The sequence below is a fragment of the Paroedura picta genome, chromosome 3 (assembly GCF_049243985.1).
Source record: "Paroedura picta isolate Pp20150507F chromosome 3, Ppicta_v3.0, whole genome shotgun sequence".
Lineage (NCBI taxonomy): Eukaryota > Metazoa > Chordata > Lepidosauria > Squamata > Gekkonidae > Paroedura > Paroedura picta.
Window position 1 is genome coordinate 119,127,530 of NC_135371.1, and position 14,272 is coordinate 119,141,801.

General features: G+C 47.6%; 1 protein-coding gene across 14 annotated transcripts in view; it reads right to left on the reverse strand.

Annotated features, from left to right (window-relative positions):
• Positions 1 to 2,028: 2,028 nt before the first annotated feature.
• Positions 2,029 to 14,272, reverse strand: part of BRD4 (bromodomain containing 4) — a 119,963-nt gene continuing 107,719 nt past the window's right edge. For all 14 annotated transcript variants that reach the window (XM_077327447.1, XM_077327441.1, XM_077327440.1 and 11 more), the window contains 6 exons: positions 12,734 to 12,846; positions 11,941 to 12,097; positions 11,667 to 11,794; positions 5,740 to 5,951; positions 4,351 to 4,624; positions 2,029 to 3,429 (listed from right to left, as the gene is read on the reverse strand). In XM_077327447.1, the coding sequence (XP_077183562.1) occupies positions 3,361 to 3,429; positions 4,351 to 4,624; positions 5,740 to 5,951; positions 11,667 to 11,794; positions 11,941 to 12,097; positions 12,734 to 12,846 (953 nt within the window). In that variant the 3' untranslated portion in view covers positions 2,029 to 3,360. The remainder of the gene's footprint in view (positions 3,430 to 4,350; positions 4,625 to 5,739; positions 5,952 to 11,666; positions 11,795 to 11,940; positions 12,098 to 12,733; positions 12,847 to 14,272) is intronic.

Below are 14,272 nucleotides of genomic sequence, written 5' to 3' on the forward strand. Positions count from 1 at the left end.
ACCAGCAGTTAAAGAGCGGAAGCTAGTTTTGCATACAGTTTAGCAGACTGTAGCTACCTTTCCATTGGTCCTAAAAGAGCAAGGTCACGTTCCTAAGCGTACAGTGCCTCAAGGCCTGAGGGCCACCCTCAGGAACCCGACATCCTCCAGACAACACCATTGTAATTTAAAGCTAAGGGAAATGATTGGCCATAGCCAACCATTAGATGCCCTTCCTGATACAAACCTACTAGGCTTAGACATGAAGTGCAGGTACTCTTCACCCTCTTAAGACTGGTGCCAAGCAGGAAGCATAGGAGAGCACAGCAAGATTTTATTTTTTTCAGGAACTCTTAGTAGTAGAAAGAAAGCCTCATTAAGCACCTGCGCACACATTATTTTGGGGGGGTTGGGAGACAGGTGACAACCAAGCTATCTTGGGTTCATCACTCCTCCCTCCACTTCCTTTACTGCCTCAAAGTACCCAACCATCTGACTCTCTGTGTAGAAATGCACAGAGGTTTTCTAGCAACGCAGAGTTATAAAGGCACCTTAAGGTTAAAAATTCAGCATGAAGACCAGCTGCTCGAAAGAATGCCAACAATTCTGACCCCTAAATTTAATCTGTCTCCTGTCAGTGCATGGCTAGTGCACTGAGTAACCAACCAATGGGGACATGTGACTACACTAGGGAAGGCGGAATCTAGACTCAAGAGGTGACCTTGCCATGCCAATTGTGGTGGCACTCCATAGTCTGGTCTTGGTGCTAAGCTGAATCACACACTAGTGGCAAGAGGACCTAAGGAAGATGCAGAGAAGACTGAAAGATGCAAGGGTGTGCTGATGGAGAGTAGAGAACTACCTCCGTGTGTTCCCTTTCCCACAGTCCTCAGGACACCAGAGGGGATGTGCACGAGGAGGGGGAAGACTCTAGTTCCTTTTGCCCAGGCTTGAGGGCAGCCTGGCGCAAACAGATTATATTTAGGCCATTCGGGGCACTGCCCTTTTCATCACATATGCACTGGATAGCTCATACGTTACATGGTTCAATTTATCTCCAAAGTGGGCCAACTATAATGGAGTTGGGTGGGCAGATTCTTTATCATAATCTGTGTTCTGACCTCAAGTGAGCAAAGAGAAGAGATGATAGTAGGTTGCAAGTGGTCTTTCCAAAATCTGGTTCCAGAGAAAACATGAATATCTCTATAGCTGAATGTGCATGTGTGTGGCTGGCTGAGGGGTTTACATGGCGAGTGAAAGCGTCTTCAGTGGCAGCTAGCCAGGGAAGCTGGAGCCAACAGGAATGGTGCTCATTAGACTGCCCAGCTCGACCAACCAAGTCAAGGGCAAGGGCTACTAATAGTTGCCTTTCGCCAAGAGAAGAGGAAAAGCTAAGGCTGCGCTATCAAATCCTGTGACCCACAGCTCCTCTGACACCATTTGTTGACAAAAAGCATAGAAAGGTGATGCGCAGGCCATTTTTTTGCCCCTGTCTTTACAGGATCCTCATAGGAAAAGCTGCAGGTGCAGCCAGTCCAAATACTGCTAACCTGGCATCATTTAGGCAGCCAGTTTTAAAAGAATGGCTTTTGATGCCAACATGGTGTGTCACGACTCACTAGACAAAGGGCAAATCCTCCTTCTTTCTCACTCCAGACGTGAACGAGCTTTTGTTTCTAGAAACAGCATTTTGCTCTCTCTGAAACATGTCCTCTGCAGGAAGAGGATGTTGCTGAGAAAAGTCAGTGGGTGCTCCTCTCTTACTTTTGGCTTAGAACAGTGGAGTTAAACCAGCCATGGTGGAAGCTGCCCTCTGGGCCAGTCTTTGTTGAGAAGGCACCAGCTGTTTGATCCTTGGTTTCAGGATATGGACTATGAAATTCTGCTGCTCTTTTATTGCTGCCTCTAGGGTGAGCCTCCCTGTGGCTGGGGATTTCCTCTCCTCCCTGATGGAACAAGACAGGTGAGAGAGGGAGTAACTGTTCTTGGAGTTCTTACTCCGTTCTTACTGCAAGCAGGATTTAAAAGAAATGTCAGTACGACACCAGCTTTAAAAAAAAAGAGATGAGTTTATTCCATGATCAGTACAGACCAAATGCATATTCACCGTATTAAAGTAAAACCAATTAATTACTCCAGAGCTTGGCCAATACTGACACATCAGTATTGTACTGTATAGTGGGTATTTATGGCACATAAACTTGGAACAATTCAAAGAATAAAAGGAAAAGAACACACTAAAGGTGCTGGGGAAATGATCATTACTAAGTGTGAGAGAGAAGACTCAACGGAAGGCAGCAGGAGCAGAGCCTCCAGCCTGCTGGCCCAAGCCTGCTCCCACCACCTGCCCTCCTGTGAGCTGCTCCTTTGCTGTATAAAAACTAATTTTAACAGACGTCATGACATTTAAAAACCCAAAACGCAGCTTTCTGGTATTACAGTTAAAAATATAGACTAAAAGTTTGGAACTGAGCAAAATATAAAGCAGTGTCTTTACAGAGTTTGGTGGGCTCACCAGTTAAAACTCAAACAAATATATGCCAACTATATTCACTATACAATACAGCCACAGTCAAACACTATTGACAGGGTGGGAGCTTCCCCTGGTGCTAATGCTTTCCCCCACTCCACTCCACTCTGCAATCAAGAGACACGAATACCCAAGAGTTGAGCAGTGCCAATTTGTCTGGAGGAAAAGAAACAGATTAAAAGAAACCGACTTTGGTTGGTAGTCTAGCTCAGATTCCTGGACCTCCACACAATGCTAAAACAGAAAAACCTCACTCAAATGGCCAATTACACTTGACACCTCCACTAAATTATTCCCTTTTCACAAGCGAACACTTACAGAGAATGGCTCCCAGCTAAAGGCTTGTGGGGAGTTAAAGGCAAAGCCAGTGACGAAAGGACCAGAAACAGCTTGTGTGTCTTCCCTGCTGAAGCCCAGGCAGGGTCTTCGTGTACACAGCCTCTTAACGCAGAGTGTCTTGTGCTGCCAGAACCAAGCACTGCAGGGTCACAGACATTCTGCAACTCAGAACTCGTATGAATAGAAAAGGGTGAACAGCATAAAGTCCCGGATATACTGCAAGTAAGTTTGGCATAGAGAATATCAAGTGATCAGGGGCACCCTTCCCAGCAACTGCACGTCCACCGACTAGGATAAAGTTGGCTTGCATCTTGGTCTCTTTTTTTTCAGTGAGGCGGAGGGGTGGGGAAGAAAGTCAAATTGTAAGGCAGACTCTGCTGATTCTTCTGAGGCCGCAACTGTCATACATGCAGAAGGCTGCAGGAATGCTCTCCTCCCAGCCACCAACAACACTATGGAGAGTCAAAGATTTGCCGGGAAATTAAGAGTCAAGAGGAGAAAACCAGGTGCTATTAGAAAAGATTCTCTTCAAATATTGCCAACAAATCACTCTGGAAATTCATGTCGATAGTAGCTGCCATCTGAAGGAGAGAAAAGAATGTAACAGTCATCTGGATTTGGAGGTTATGCATTCACAGAATGAACAGCCAGGATCTCTCATCCTGCCTTGTCAGGATCAACCACTGGCCTCCTTGGAAGGCTCACTGTCCCTTCCACAAGAGGGCAGGCTGGATTCTCAAATCAATCACAAGAATGATTGTGGGCTCTGTTAAGGAAATCGTAGAAGTTTTCCTTAACAAGAAACTGTTTTTCAGGATTCTGAGTCACAAGACTCTCTTCCCTGTCTTACTACACCCAGGAGAGGAGGCAGAAGGCAAAAGATCACTGGGAAGCCATGGGATGCTGAAGGGAATGTGCAGGCAGAGGTACAGAGAGAAGGGGAAGGTGAGATAAAAGAGAGGAGACAGGGGAGGGAGGGAGGAGTGGCCCATGTCACAGGCTAGCGGGGAGCTGATTGTGTCCTAATGTGGGAAGGATCACAAAGTATGAGAGAAGGATCTGGTTTAACTTCAGGGGCTGCATGGAGAATGTTTCTATGCACTTGCAGAAAGCAGACTTTGGTATCTACATGCAAAGGACAAATTTTAAAAAGAAAGGCAGGAAGAAGCAGAGGGAAGACACAGAGGTTCAGAAAAGTCAAGACAGCTAGAAAAATGCAAGGGAAAAAATTCCTTTCTGTGAATAGGTCACCACACCACTATTTCTAGGAGAGCTCTCTCAGTGGTGGATCTTCCCTTATTCAAGAAATGGCTTTGTCTCAATTTTTGCTGGGGAAACTCAAGTGCTTCTTGTCTGGTGCATAGTGACCACACTCCAGTGATGCTCTGACATGGGCCCATTTGCCAATCAAGTGAGCTTCTGTTAAGCTCCCTGTGATCCAGACATCTCCCTCCTCCTCCTCCTCCCCCACACCCCCAAAGCAGCTTTGCCCTCTCACTTACTGCCTCCCTCCGCCTTCGTTCCTGCTCTCGTTTTCTCGCCATCTCTCTCTGTTGGTCCAGCATGGACTGAGAAGACTGTGGCTGAGAGCTCTGTGCTTGCGGAGCAGAAGCTGCAGCTGGCACCGGTGGTGGCGGCGGCTGCTGCTGCGGTGGCGGCGGTGGCTGTTGATGATGCTGTTGCTGCTGCTGCTGTTGCTGCTGCTGCTCCTGGCGCCGCCGGATGTCTTCGTGAGCTCGGCGAGCCTGCTCCAGTGCCTCCTCGTCTTCACGACTCCTGCCCCCCAGACAAGAAGCACCATCAGAACCAGATGGTTCTTTGCATCCCCTTGACGGCAGGTCAGCAGAATCACCCACCTCACCCAGAAACTGGTACTGATTTGGAGGCCCAGCTAGTTACTGTATAACTGGGACAGCTTATTCAAATACAGAATAGTTGAAAAAATAGGAGGAGAATTTTCTCCTGTTTTGCCACTTTTCATGTAGCTTAGAGCAGATCTGCCCCGGCAACCCAACTAAATAATGAAGTGTCCTAAGTATGTTATGGGTTTGTTGCTGCTGGGCTTTTGCGGGCACTTGACTTTACAGTGAAGGTTCTAGAGTTATTAATCCTAGCTTCCTAAGGTCATCGCACAGTAAACACAATGGATTCTACTTTGCCTCCCTCCTGCCGAAGGCTGCTGCACATTAAAAAAGAAAGAGGGGCAACCAGATCAGGGTTTCCTAACCATGGTACTGCAGTACTATATGTTCCTGTGAAGGCCGTTCAATGATTCTGTGGCATGAGGGTTTTCAAAATGGGGGCCCTCCCACCCTGTGCTTGCTGTTTCTGGCTCTAAGTGAAAATGAAAGAAAAAGTTATTTATTCATTTCCCAATCTTATTTGGGCAGGTTAACCGGCCCCCTCCCAAATGATGGGCCTGGAGGGAATGGGAAGGGGAGAGCCCCGGCAATTTAAACCTTTGCTGGCTGAGGCTCCTCTCACTGCCAGGGGCGTGGCCAGCTGACATCATTTCCTGGTACCTCAAAGCCTGAAAAATGTTTCAGCACTATCCCCACAGTCAAAAGGTTGAAAAAGGCTAAACCAGATGCTCAGGGACTTCTCCCTTGTAGAAGCACCATTTCATCAAATCTCTTACCATTGGACAGGATTTAAATAAGAGGCCACACGAGCAAATGCCAAGTTATGCATCAAGGTTAGAGAATCTATTCACTTACTTCTTCACTTACTTACTTCTAGGTTAGCTGCAGATCTTCTAGAACAGAGCCTTTTCATCTGAGAAGAACAGACTGATATTTGCTCTGCTGCTCTAACCCCTCCGTCCACAGAGGAAGCAAAGCATCCTGTGAGTAGAGCAGAGCCTACATGCCAGGTGGGCACATGCCTCTTACCTCATTCGCTCCTGCTCCCGCCTCTGCCTCTCCTTCTCCTTCTCTGCTTGTTCTGCCTGAGCTTTCAAGGCCTTCTCGCGCTCTTCTTTTTCCCGGGCTGCCCTCTTGAACTGTTCAAAGCTGTCACTGCTAGCTTTGACTGTAGAGGATGGTGCAGTGGGATGCTTCTGCACTAAGCTGGCCCAGGAGCCCATGTTCTTGATTTTTAGATCCTATGGAGAGAACACAAAAATATATTATAAAAACATAGATAAGTCTCTGTAACCCTCAAGATAAATGAGAGTATTCAGCATACAGCATCGTAGCTATTTTCATTTCTTTCTGGATTGCTCAGGTTCCTATCATGAAAAAGTATAGCCATAGCACAGGAAGTCAAACTGTACTAAGAGGAATTTTTTTAACTGCATGCAGGTCATAGACATTAGATAGAATAAGGCTGTAAAGAGGGAACTGTCAGCTAACTCGTTCTAGTCAAGACCAGAAATAACTATAGTCCTTTGCTACTATTCAAGCCCTGTCCAAAAATACTTTTGGTAATTTGAGAACTGTATGTTGGCTCAAATGGTTTAGACTCTGCAAACACTTCTGGGAGTTTGAGAACGGGCAGAGGGTACCACTACAAAATGGCTGCCACAAGACAGAGCTAATCACAAAACGGCTGCCACAGAACAGGGCTGATCAGCAAAAGACTGCCAATGGGCAAAAGCCAATCATGAAATTATGGGCAAGTCCACAAAATGTAGCCATGTTCCAAGCCAGGCATCCTCATAAGCACAGGTAGCGATTTCCAAATGGGTGGTCCTGAGGATGACAATGAAGAAGATGACAACAAAACCAAAGAAGAAGAGGGATGTTATAGCCCGCTTTTCCCTACCTTGAGAAGCATTAAAATGGCTTAAATTCACCTTCATTTTCCCTCCACACGACAGGCACCTTGTGAGGTATGTGGGGCTGAGAGATTTCTGAGAAAACTGTCACTGGCTCAAGGTCACCCAGCAGGCTTCATGTAGAGGACTGGGGAATCAAACCCAGTTTTCCCAACTGGAGTCTGCTATTCTTAACAACTATACCACACTGGCTCTTTCATAGAAAATTCTGCAGAGAGGAGATGGAGGACAGTGGGAATGGCTCTTTGCTTTGTGACCGAAATGAGTTTGGTTTGAGTTTTCAGGGTGGGTCTGGAAGTTAAATAGCCACAGAAGGAGGTTGCAAAGCTTAGATACACAAGGAAGTCTGTCTCTGTGTCCAAGACAAGGATGTGGCTGTGATGCACTTGCCTGAAACAAGCATAGTGCTTTGCTAGTCAGTCAGGTAAAAGAAAGCCTTTGTGATGGTTCTCAGGGGGAAATTTGAACTTTAATACACATTATTGTATTGTAATACGAACTGTAATACTGTAATAATGCAATTTCTTTGACTGTTCAAGGCTTTTATTCAAGGAGCTTTAATCACAGGAAAGTAAGAAAGCCACCTGAAGATCCCAGGTTTTTTAAAAATCTTCCATTCAAAAGCCCCAAGACTCAAGAACCAAGCAGGCCCAAGGAACATGCTGGCAGGGGCCATGGCACACCTGAGTGTCACGCTGGGGATGCTGGCCTGGAGAAAGAGTCTGCAGTACAAAAGAGATTCCCATCCAGAACACACCTGAGATGAGTGTTACATTTTGTCCATCTACAGGAGAGGTCATTGAGGTCAAACTCAGAAGGAATCATGAAAGCCAGTTTAATAGAGTGATGCACCAGGACTTAGAAAACCCTATTGTCCAATTTCACAGGACTATGGTGACAATTGGGAGGAGAAGGTGAATCATGTATGCCACCCTGAGCTCCTCTGGTGAGGAACTATATAAAAAAATGTACTAAAAGAGCAACTTCCCAACCTGTGTCCTAAAGGTGAATCTGGGGATGGAGGTATTGTGTTCCACTTTGGAAGGAAATTAGCACATTATCCAATAATACAACGGGCACTAGAGCTTGGCAGTGGGAAGAGGAAGGGGAGTTGTCCAGTCTGTAAGTCTGTTGAATGTGTGTGTTGTGTGGGAGGTTGTGGTGGCATGGTGGCAAATGAGGGCATGGGTGTGGAGATATGGGTGTCAAGAACCTGTAGTTTGGAACGTTTGTTGAGTGTGGGAGAAGACTGACCTTCGGGAATTGTGGCATAGTGGTGACAGATGAGCTTTCCAGAGCCACGTCATGTGAATAGAAAATCAGATTGGAGACTCTTCTTAGGGGAAGATTACATGGCAACCAATTCCTCCCAGTTCTGCGTCATTTCCCTTCTTGTGTGAATTAGGCCATAGACACCAAAATGCCCCTCTGCCCTAATACACATGGGGTAGTCACAGTACACAGGTGTCCACCCTGTTCCTTCTGTCTCCCATATTTTCACTGTTGGTAAAATGATATGTGCCCACATACTTCTTTCATAGTTGCTCCTTAGAAGAACGGATTTTTGTACCCTATTGCTTACTACCCAAAGGAGTCTCAAAGCGGTTTACAAACACCTTTTCCATTTGTCTCTCCACAATAGTCAACCTGTGAGGTATATAGGGTTGTGAGAGATCTGAGAGAACTGGGAATGGGCCGCAGTGACCCAGCAGGCCTCAGGTGTCTCAAAGCATTTTCCAAACTTCTTCTCTTTCTCTCCCCATGAGGGAGGTGGGGTAGCGAGCCTCACAGGGAAGCTGGCAACCCTAAGAGGAAGACACACAGCAGTCTTGACCTTAGTAAGGTTTTTTTTATACTGTGTTTTTATTTGCCAGGCCAAGGTTATTTGCCAGACCAAAAAGTCATTTCAGTTACCATGTGTCCCCAGCCATTTACTTGTTCTCTATTTACAGTTTCAGACTGTAAATATTTATTTAGATCTTCCTGCACTTTCCAGACTCACGGGATTGATGCTGATCTGCCTGTCTGCACCCCAGAATACAAACAGTTGCTGGTAAGTGTTGACTATAGCCCATAGCCCAGGAGGGACACACCTGCACCACTCCCTACCAACTGCAGGCAAAAATGGCTCCTTTGAAGGCTGGACTCTGAGGCGCTGTACAATGTTGAAGTCCCACCTCCAAACCTCCAGGAATTTTTCCAACCCAGGGGTAGCCAACCTCCAGGTGTGGCCTGGAGAGCTCCTGGAATTACAGCTCACCTGCAGAGTATAAAGATCAGCTCCCCAGACAGAATGGGGACTTTGGACAGGGTTGTGGTAGAGAAGAAACATTTAAGGCCTCCCACACAGGTGGTTGTTGAATTGAAAGACTTGAGGCCTACTGCACAGAGTTGTTGTGCAGATGAAACAGGAGACAAAAGAGCCAGTCTCTTCTGCAGAATAACACTGTGCAGTGGCCTCAAATCTGCAGAGTTGCAAAGAAGAAAGACACATGGCTTGGCTGTGTCTAGCCCCTGGCCAGAGCAGTATTTTAAGTGAGAAGGGGCTTTTCTGTGGCTTCCCTGTCAGCCAACTGTTTGGCAGAAGGGGAAAGTCCCCCCCCCCTCAAAAGGAATGCCCTCAGGCTCCCCTGCGTTGCTCTCTGAAGGAAAATGCCTCCCTCCCCTCAGTCTGGGCCTGTCAGAGGCTCCTTTGCAGCAGGCCTGAAGGGGGGGAGGGGGAGGGGGAGGGAGCGCACTCACCAGCCTTCGACCAGCTCTGTCAGGGTTATGAGGCAATTTGCAGTTGGACATGACAGTTAGGACAGCCTTGGGGTAAAAAGGGCTGGCGCAGCCTCTGTTCTCATCCCCCTTGGCAGCCCTACTGACCTCCTCTCCCTGCGGTGGTCAGGAGCAAACTGGCAGCCAGACTGGGCTGGGTGAATGGAATTCTGGTCTGTCCTGGTGAGGAGCCCTTTGCGCCTTCTGATTGGCCCCTCCACTTGTCAGTCCTGGGCCAAGGGGCCAATTGTTGCCCCCCCCCCATCACAGACTGAGCCCACCCCAACACCCCTTACTGTTTTATTAAGAGGGAAAAGATTAGTTTACTGTAATTCAGTGCCAGGATGAAGCCTGCGTTTACTTTCACCTGTATTATTGTTCTTCCATTCCCTGTTGCATAAAAAGTCATGTTATAGTCAGATGACCTTTGTTTCTACCTGGTCTGTAGCAGGGTCTCAAACATGAAATATGCACAATTGGACCAAATACAGTGTTGCAGACTTCTCCGAAGAGATTTAACCACAAAACTGATTAATTGGAGAAGTGTCAAACCTGTTCCAGACATTCCGAGGGCAAACCTGTCACGAACCATGGGCAGATCACAAGAGTTCAGCAACTGGCATTCTACCACCTGCGCCAAGCCAAACTACCAGCATCCTACTTGACCCCAGAACACCTAGCCACAGTGATCTATGTGATGGTCACCTCTCCACTAGACTTCTGCAACTCCCTCTACACAGGCCTACCCTTAACCTTGATCCAGAAACTACAGAATGCAGTGGTCAGGGTCCTCACAATAACACAGTGGAGGTTCCACATCCAGTCTGTTCTCCAACAACTGTACTGGCTACCAGTTGAATTCCAAATCAGACTTAAGGTCTTGGTAATAACCTTTAAGGCCATATGCGGTCTGAGCTCAGTGTAACTGAGGGACCACCTTGTTGTCTATACCCCCAAAGAGCCCGATGCTCTGCCACTTCCAACTGGTTGGCAATCCTGAGCCCCAAGGAAGGATTGGGGCTGACTTCAACCAGCGCCAGAGCTTTCTCTGTCCTGGCCCCCACTGGGTGGAATGAGCTCCCAGAAGAGCAAGGCCCTGCCGGAGCTAGCACAATTCTGCAGGGCATGCAAAATGGAGTTCTTCCACCAGGCATTTGGTTGACGTCAACTGAACCAACATCTATTGGACCCCCTAGAACCCCACCCCATGAACCTAAACCTGAACTGACCAACCTATGGGACCATAGTGAACATGCCGATGTTACCACTAGTTACTGAAATGTTACTGAAACCATTGTTACTACTGTTATTTTATCTGACGTTATTACTGAATTACACTGTACTATTCCTATGTTCTCTCATGTTCTATGTAAACTGCCCTGAGCAGCAAGGGAGAGCGGTATATAAATGTGGGCCATGCCTGGCAGCTAGGCTCCCCCTACACCCTGGACTCCCCGTTTTGGAAGCACCAAATAGATGGTGAGGAGGAGGCGTCATCTGAATAGCCTTTGTCTTTACTTTCCAAGATGGCTGCCTCCTTGTACTCTTCCATCATTGGGCAATCACTCACAGGCTGCCAACAGCTGATGCCTTTCCTCCTCTCTGATCTCTCTCCACTCATTGTCACTCTTCTGCTCCTCTGTTCTCTCCTCTGTAGGTCGTCAGCCTTCCACTCCTTCCTTCTACTTCCAATCCCTGGCCTCTTGCCTCCCTGCCAGTTATCCATGCTGCTTTTCACCATTGTGCCCTGGTGGGGGTGTTGTGTGCCCCTGCCCTGGCCACCGTTGAACCCCCATGCCTACCCAAATTGGCGGTGGGGGCAGCTGTCATGGCTGAGGCCCTGCTTTGCTGCCTTAGCTTGGTGGCTGCTGACAGAGTGCGGTGCTTTCCTGCTCCAGTGGTAGCTGGAGAAAGCTGCTGAAGCTCCTGTGGCCTGGGTGAATCTGCTGCCTGTCAGAGCTCCGGGGCATGGGGCACCTTCAAGTCCTGGGGGGGGGGGGCTTCAAGTCCAGCCTCCCAAGTGGGAATCCAGGAAAGGCCGGACAATAAATATAAGAAAATAAATAAACCTACAAGAATGTAAAAGAATTTGATAAAATGCATCCAGCTGATGAAAAAATATATGGAATGTTTAGAGAACAAAAAAGCACATAGATGTCAGGGAGTTCAACTTCTTCTGGTTTCCACTGTCACTGGAAATATTACATAATGCAAGGAATGCAATTCAGACCACACCACTGAAATCTCCTTTCTTAGTGTTAGCTATTATGGGATCATTACCTTTTTGGGGGCAACTGGTGTTTTTGGTTCCTGCTTTTGTCGTTCTTTGTCCTGAACTCCAGGTGGTGCATTTTGCTCAGGGGGTCTTATAACAGGCCGTCCACTGTCCACTGTCTTCAATTCTGTTCCTGAAACAACAATCCTTTCTGTAAGGACATCTTCCATAACTATGGAACACTCATCAGCAGGTAGGAGTTGCCCATCACCCATTTCCGTGGACAAGTCTAGCCAAGAAACACACATGCTTGACCAATACTGTTCAGTTGCCACTCACGTTGTTGGATATGTGCAGGTGGCTTGATACTTTCGGGATGCTTGGGGGGGTCTTGCCGCAAAGCTGAGCTAAACGTCTCATTTCGGATGACTGGGGACTGCATCTTCTCCTCTTTCATCATAGGCTGTGACTGAACCACAGATGCTGCTCTCATTTCCTGCCAGGGTAGGCCATCAAAACCCATTAGTTACCATTTCCTCACATAGCTTTCCTGGAGTAATCCCCGCCCTTCTCTACTTCGCCCAGACCCAACACAGGGGTCTGGAAAGGATTGGCTCTTTTATTACAAATGTGGAGAATGTTGGCAGCCCTCTGAAAGGTAAATACAAAGAAGCACCACAGATCAGCAATAGACAAGGAAACAAGGAACACCTGTGTAAAGAGAATATCAAGTAAATTAACAACAAAAAATGAACCAGAAGCATATTTTGTAGACTTAACTTGAAGGCTGTGTCCTCAGAAGGTGGAGAAAGAAAAGGTTTTGCTGTACCTAACAGATGTATCAAGAGACAGTGAGGACTTAAACAGCTCAAGTAATTAACTAAGATTGAGGCATTCGGCTTGTGTCACATAAATTGTAAATACAGTTCTGGCCACTGGGGAAAGATCCTTTGAAAACAAAATAAAATCCGGAGGTCGTTCTGGCTGGACTCCAAAGAAGAGAAAAAGCTTTGAGAAGGGATTTTTGTTGTTGTTAATTTACTTGGTAGTCTCTTTACACAAGCCCCCTGAAAGGTGCCTGGTCAGATGTGAACTCTGGGAAATCCTTTACACATTCACAATGTACCTTTACCTGTTTTTTTGGCTGGACATTTGGTTGTGGTGGAGAATGGTGTGGCAGCCCCTGGAACTGTTGCATCTGTGGGGAATGCATCATGAGAGGAGAAGGTGCTTCTCTCAAGTGACCTGGAACAGTTCACGGTCAGTTAGCTTCCCATCGTATTTTAACCAGAAGCATTAACCAAACATTTGGAGAGAATAATTCCAGAGAAGCCATGTCAGGCTATTTTAGCAACACAAATCCAAAGTCTAGTGGCACCTTAAAAGCTAACATTTATTCCTACCGGTGGAGTAGGCCAAGGCCACAGAGACGCAAGGAGGCCACTGGAGGAGTAGGCTGCAGCCACACTGGCTGAGGCCCAGGCAGTGGCTTCACCCCCAGACACCAAGGCAGCAGCTGCACCTGCACCTGCACCACTGGACACGGAGGCAGCAGTGGTGGTGGTGGTGGCTGAAGTGGGGCTGGCAGAGGTCTGAAGCAGGCAGCCACAGGGCAGCCAGCTATGCCCTCCCCGCTCCTAGGACACTGAGGGTGTTCTTCGCCACCAGTACGGCTTCCTCTACCATGCTAGCTGGCTGCCCTGTGGCTGCCAGCTTTGGACTTCTGCCAGTTACACCACAGTCTCCGCTGCCACCTCTGCTGCCTTAGCGCCTGGCAGAGTGGGTGAGGCCACAGTGGCGGAGGCTGTAGCAGCGCTGGCAGAGGCCTGAAGCTGGCAGCCACAGGGCGGCCAGCTAGGACAGTAGAGGCAGCCACACTGACGGTGGTGGAGGGCTGCCCTGCTCAGGTTGCGCATGGTAGTGGGCGGGTGCAATGTTCCCTGGCCAGGTAGGTGCACAGCATAAGCGTCCTATGAGGGGGGGGGTGACTGCAAACCGCCCGCTCCTTCCCTCCAGCTGCCGTTCTGCCTATCCTATCTGTGGCCACCAGAGAGGGCCAGATTGTCTGATTCTTGGGTTTTTTAAAATGTTAAACATTTATCAGGTGATATGACCATAAATGGTCATGTCAACCCACCAACCCCTCCCAAACTGGTCAATGATGGGCCTGGAGGGGATGGGAAGGTGAGGGGCCCAAGGTGGCATGTACACAGCTATGCTTCCCTGCCATATTCTGCAGAATCACACAACTTCTGGGATTTCTCAAAGCCATAAAAATGTTTCTCAATAGTAAAGAAGTTGCGAAAAGCTGCCCTACACAATATTTACAAATAGTGATGAATGAGCCCTACCCTCTGATCCTAAAACAATCCCTTATTTTACAAGAATCATTGTGTAAAAAGTTCTGAAAGGGAATGAAAGGTCAGTGTCCCCGCCCCATCCCAAACAAGGCCAAGACACTTGTGTGGCTCCCATGTCACTTCCCCCTTCCTCCTCAAACAGCAAACATTACCTTTGCAGCAGAAGAGGGTGCATGAAAATTATTCCCAGAATTCCCCACTCATCACTTTATGACAAGATTAAGAATTTTAGTTTTCTCTGCCAATCAAATTGAGTTGGAAGGCCCAGAATTCCCCACTCATCCCTTTATGACAAGATTAAGAATTTTAGT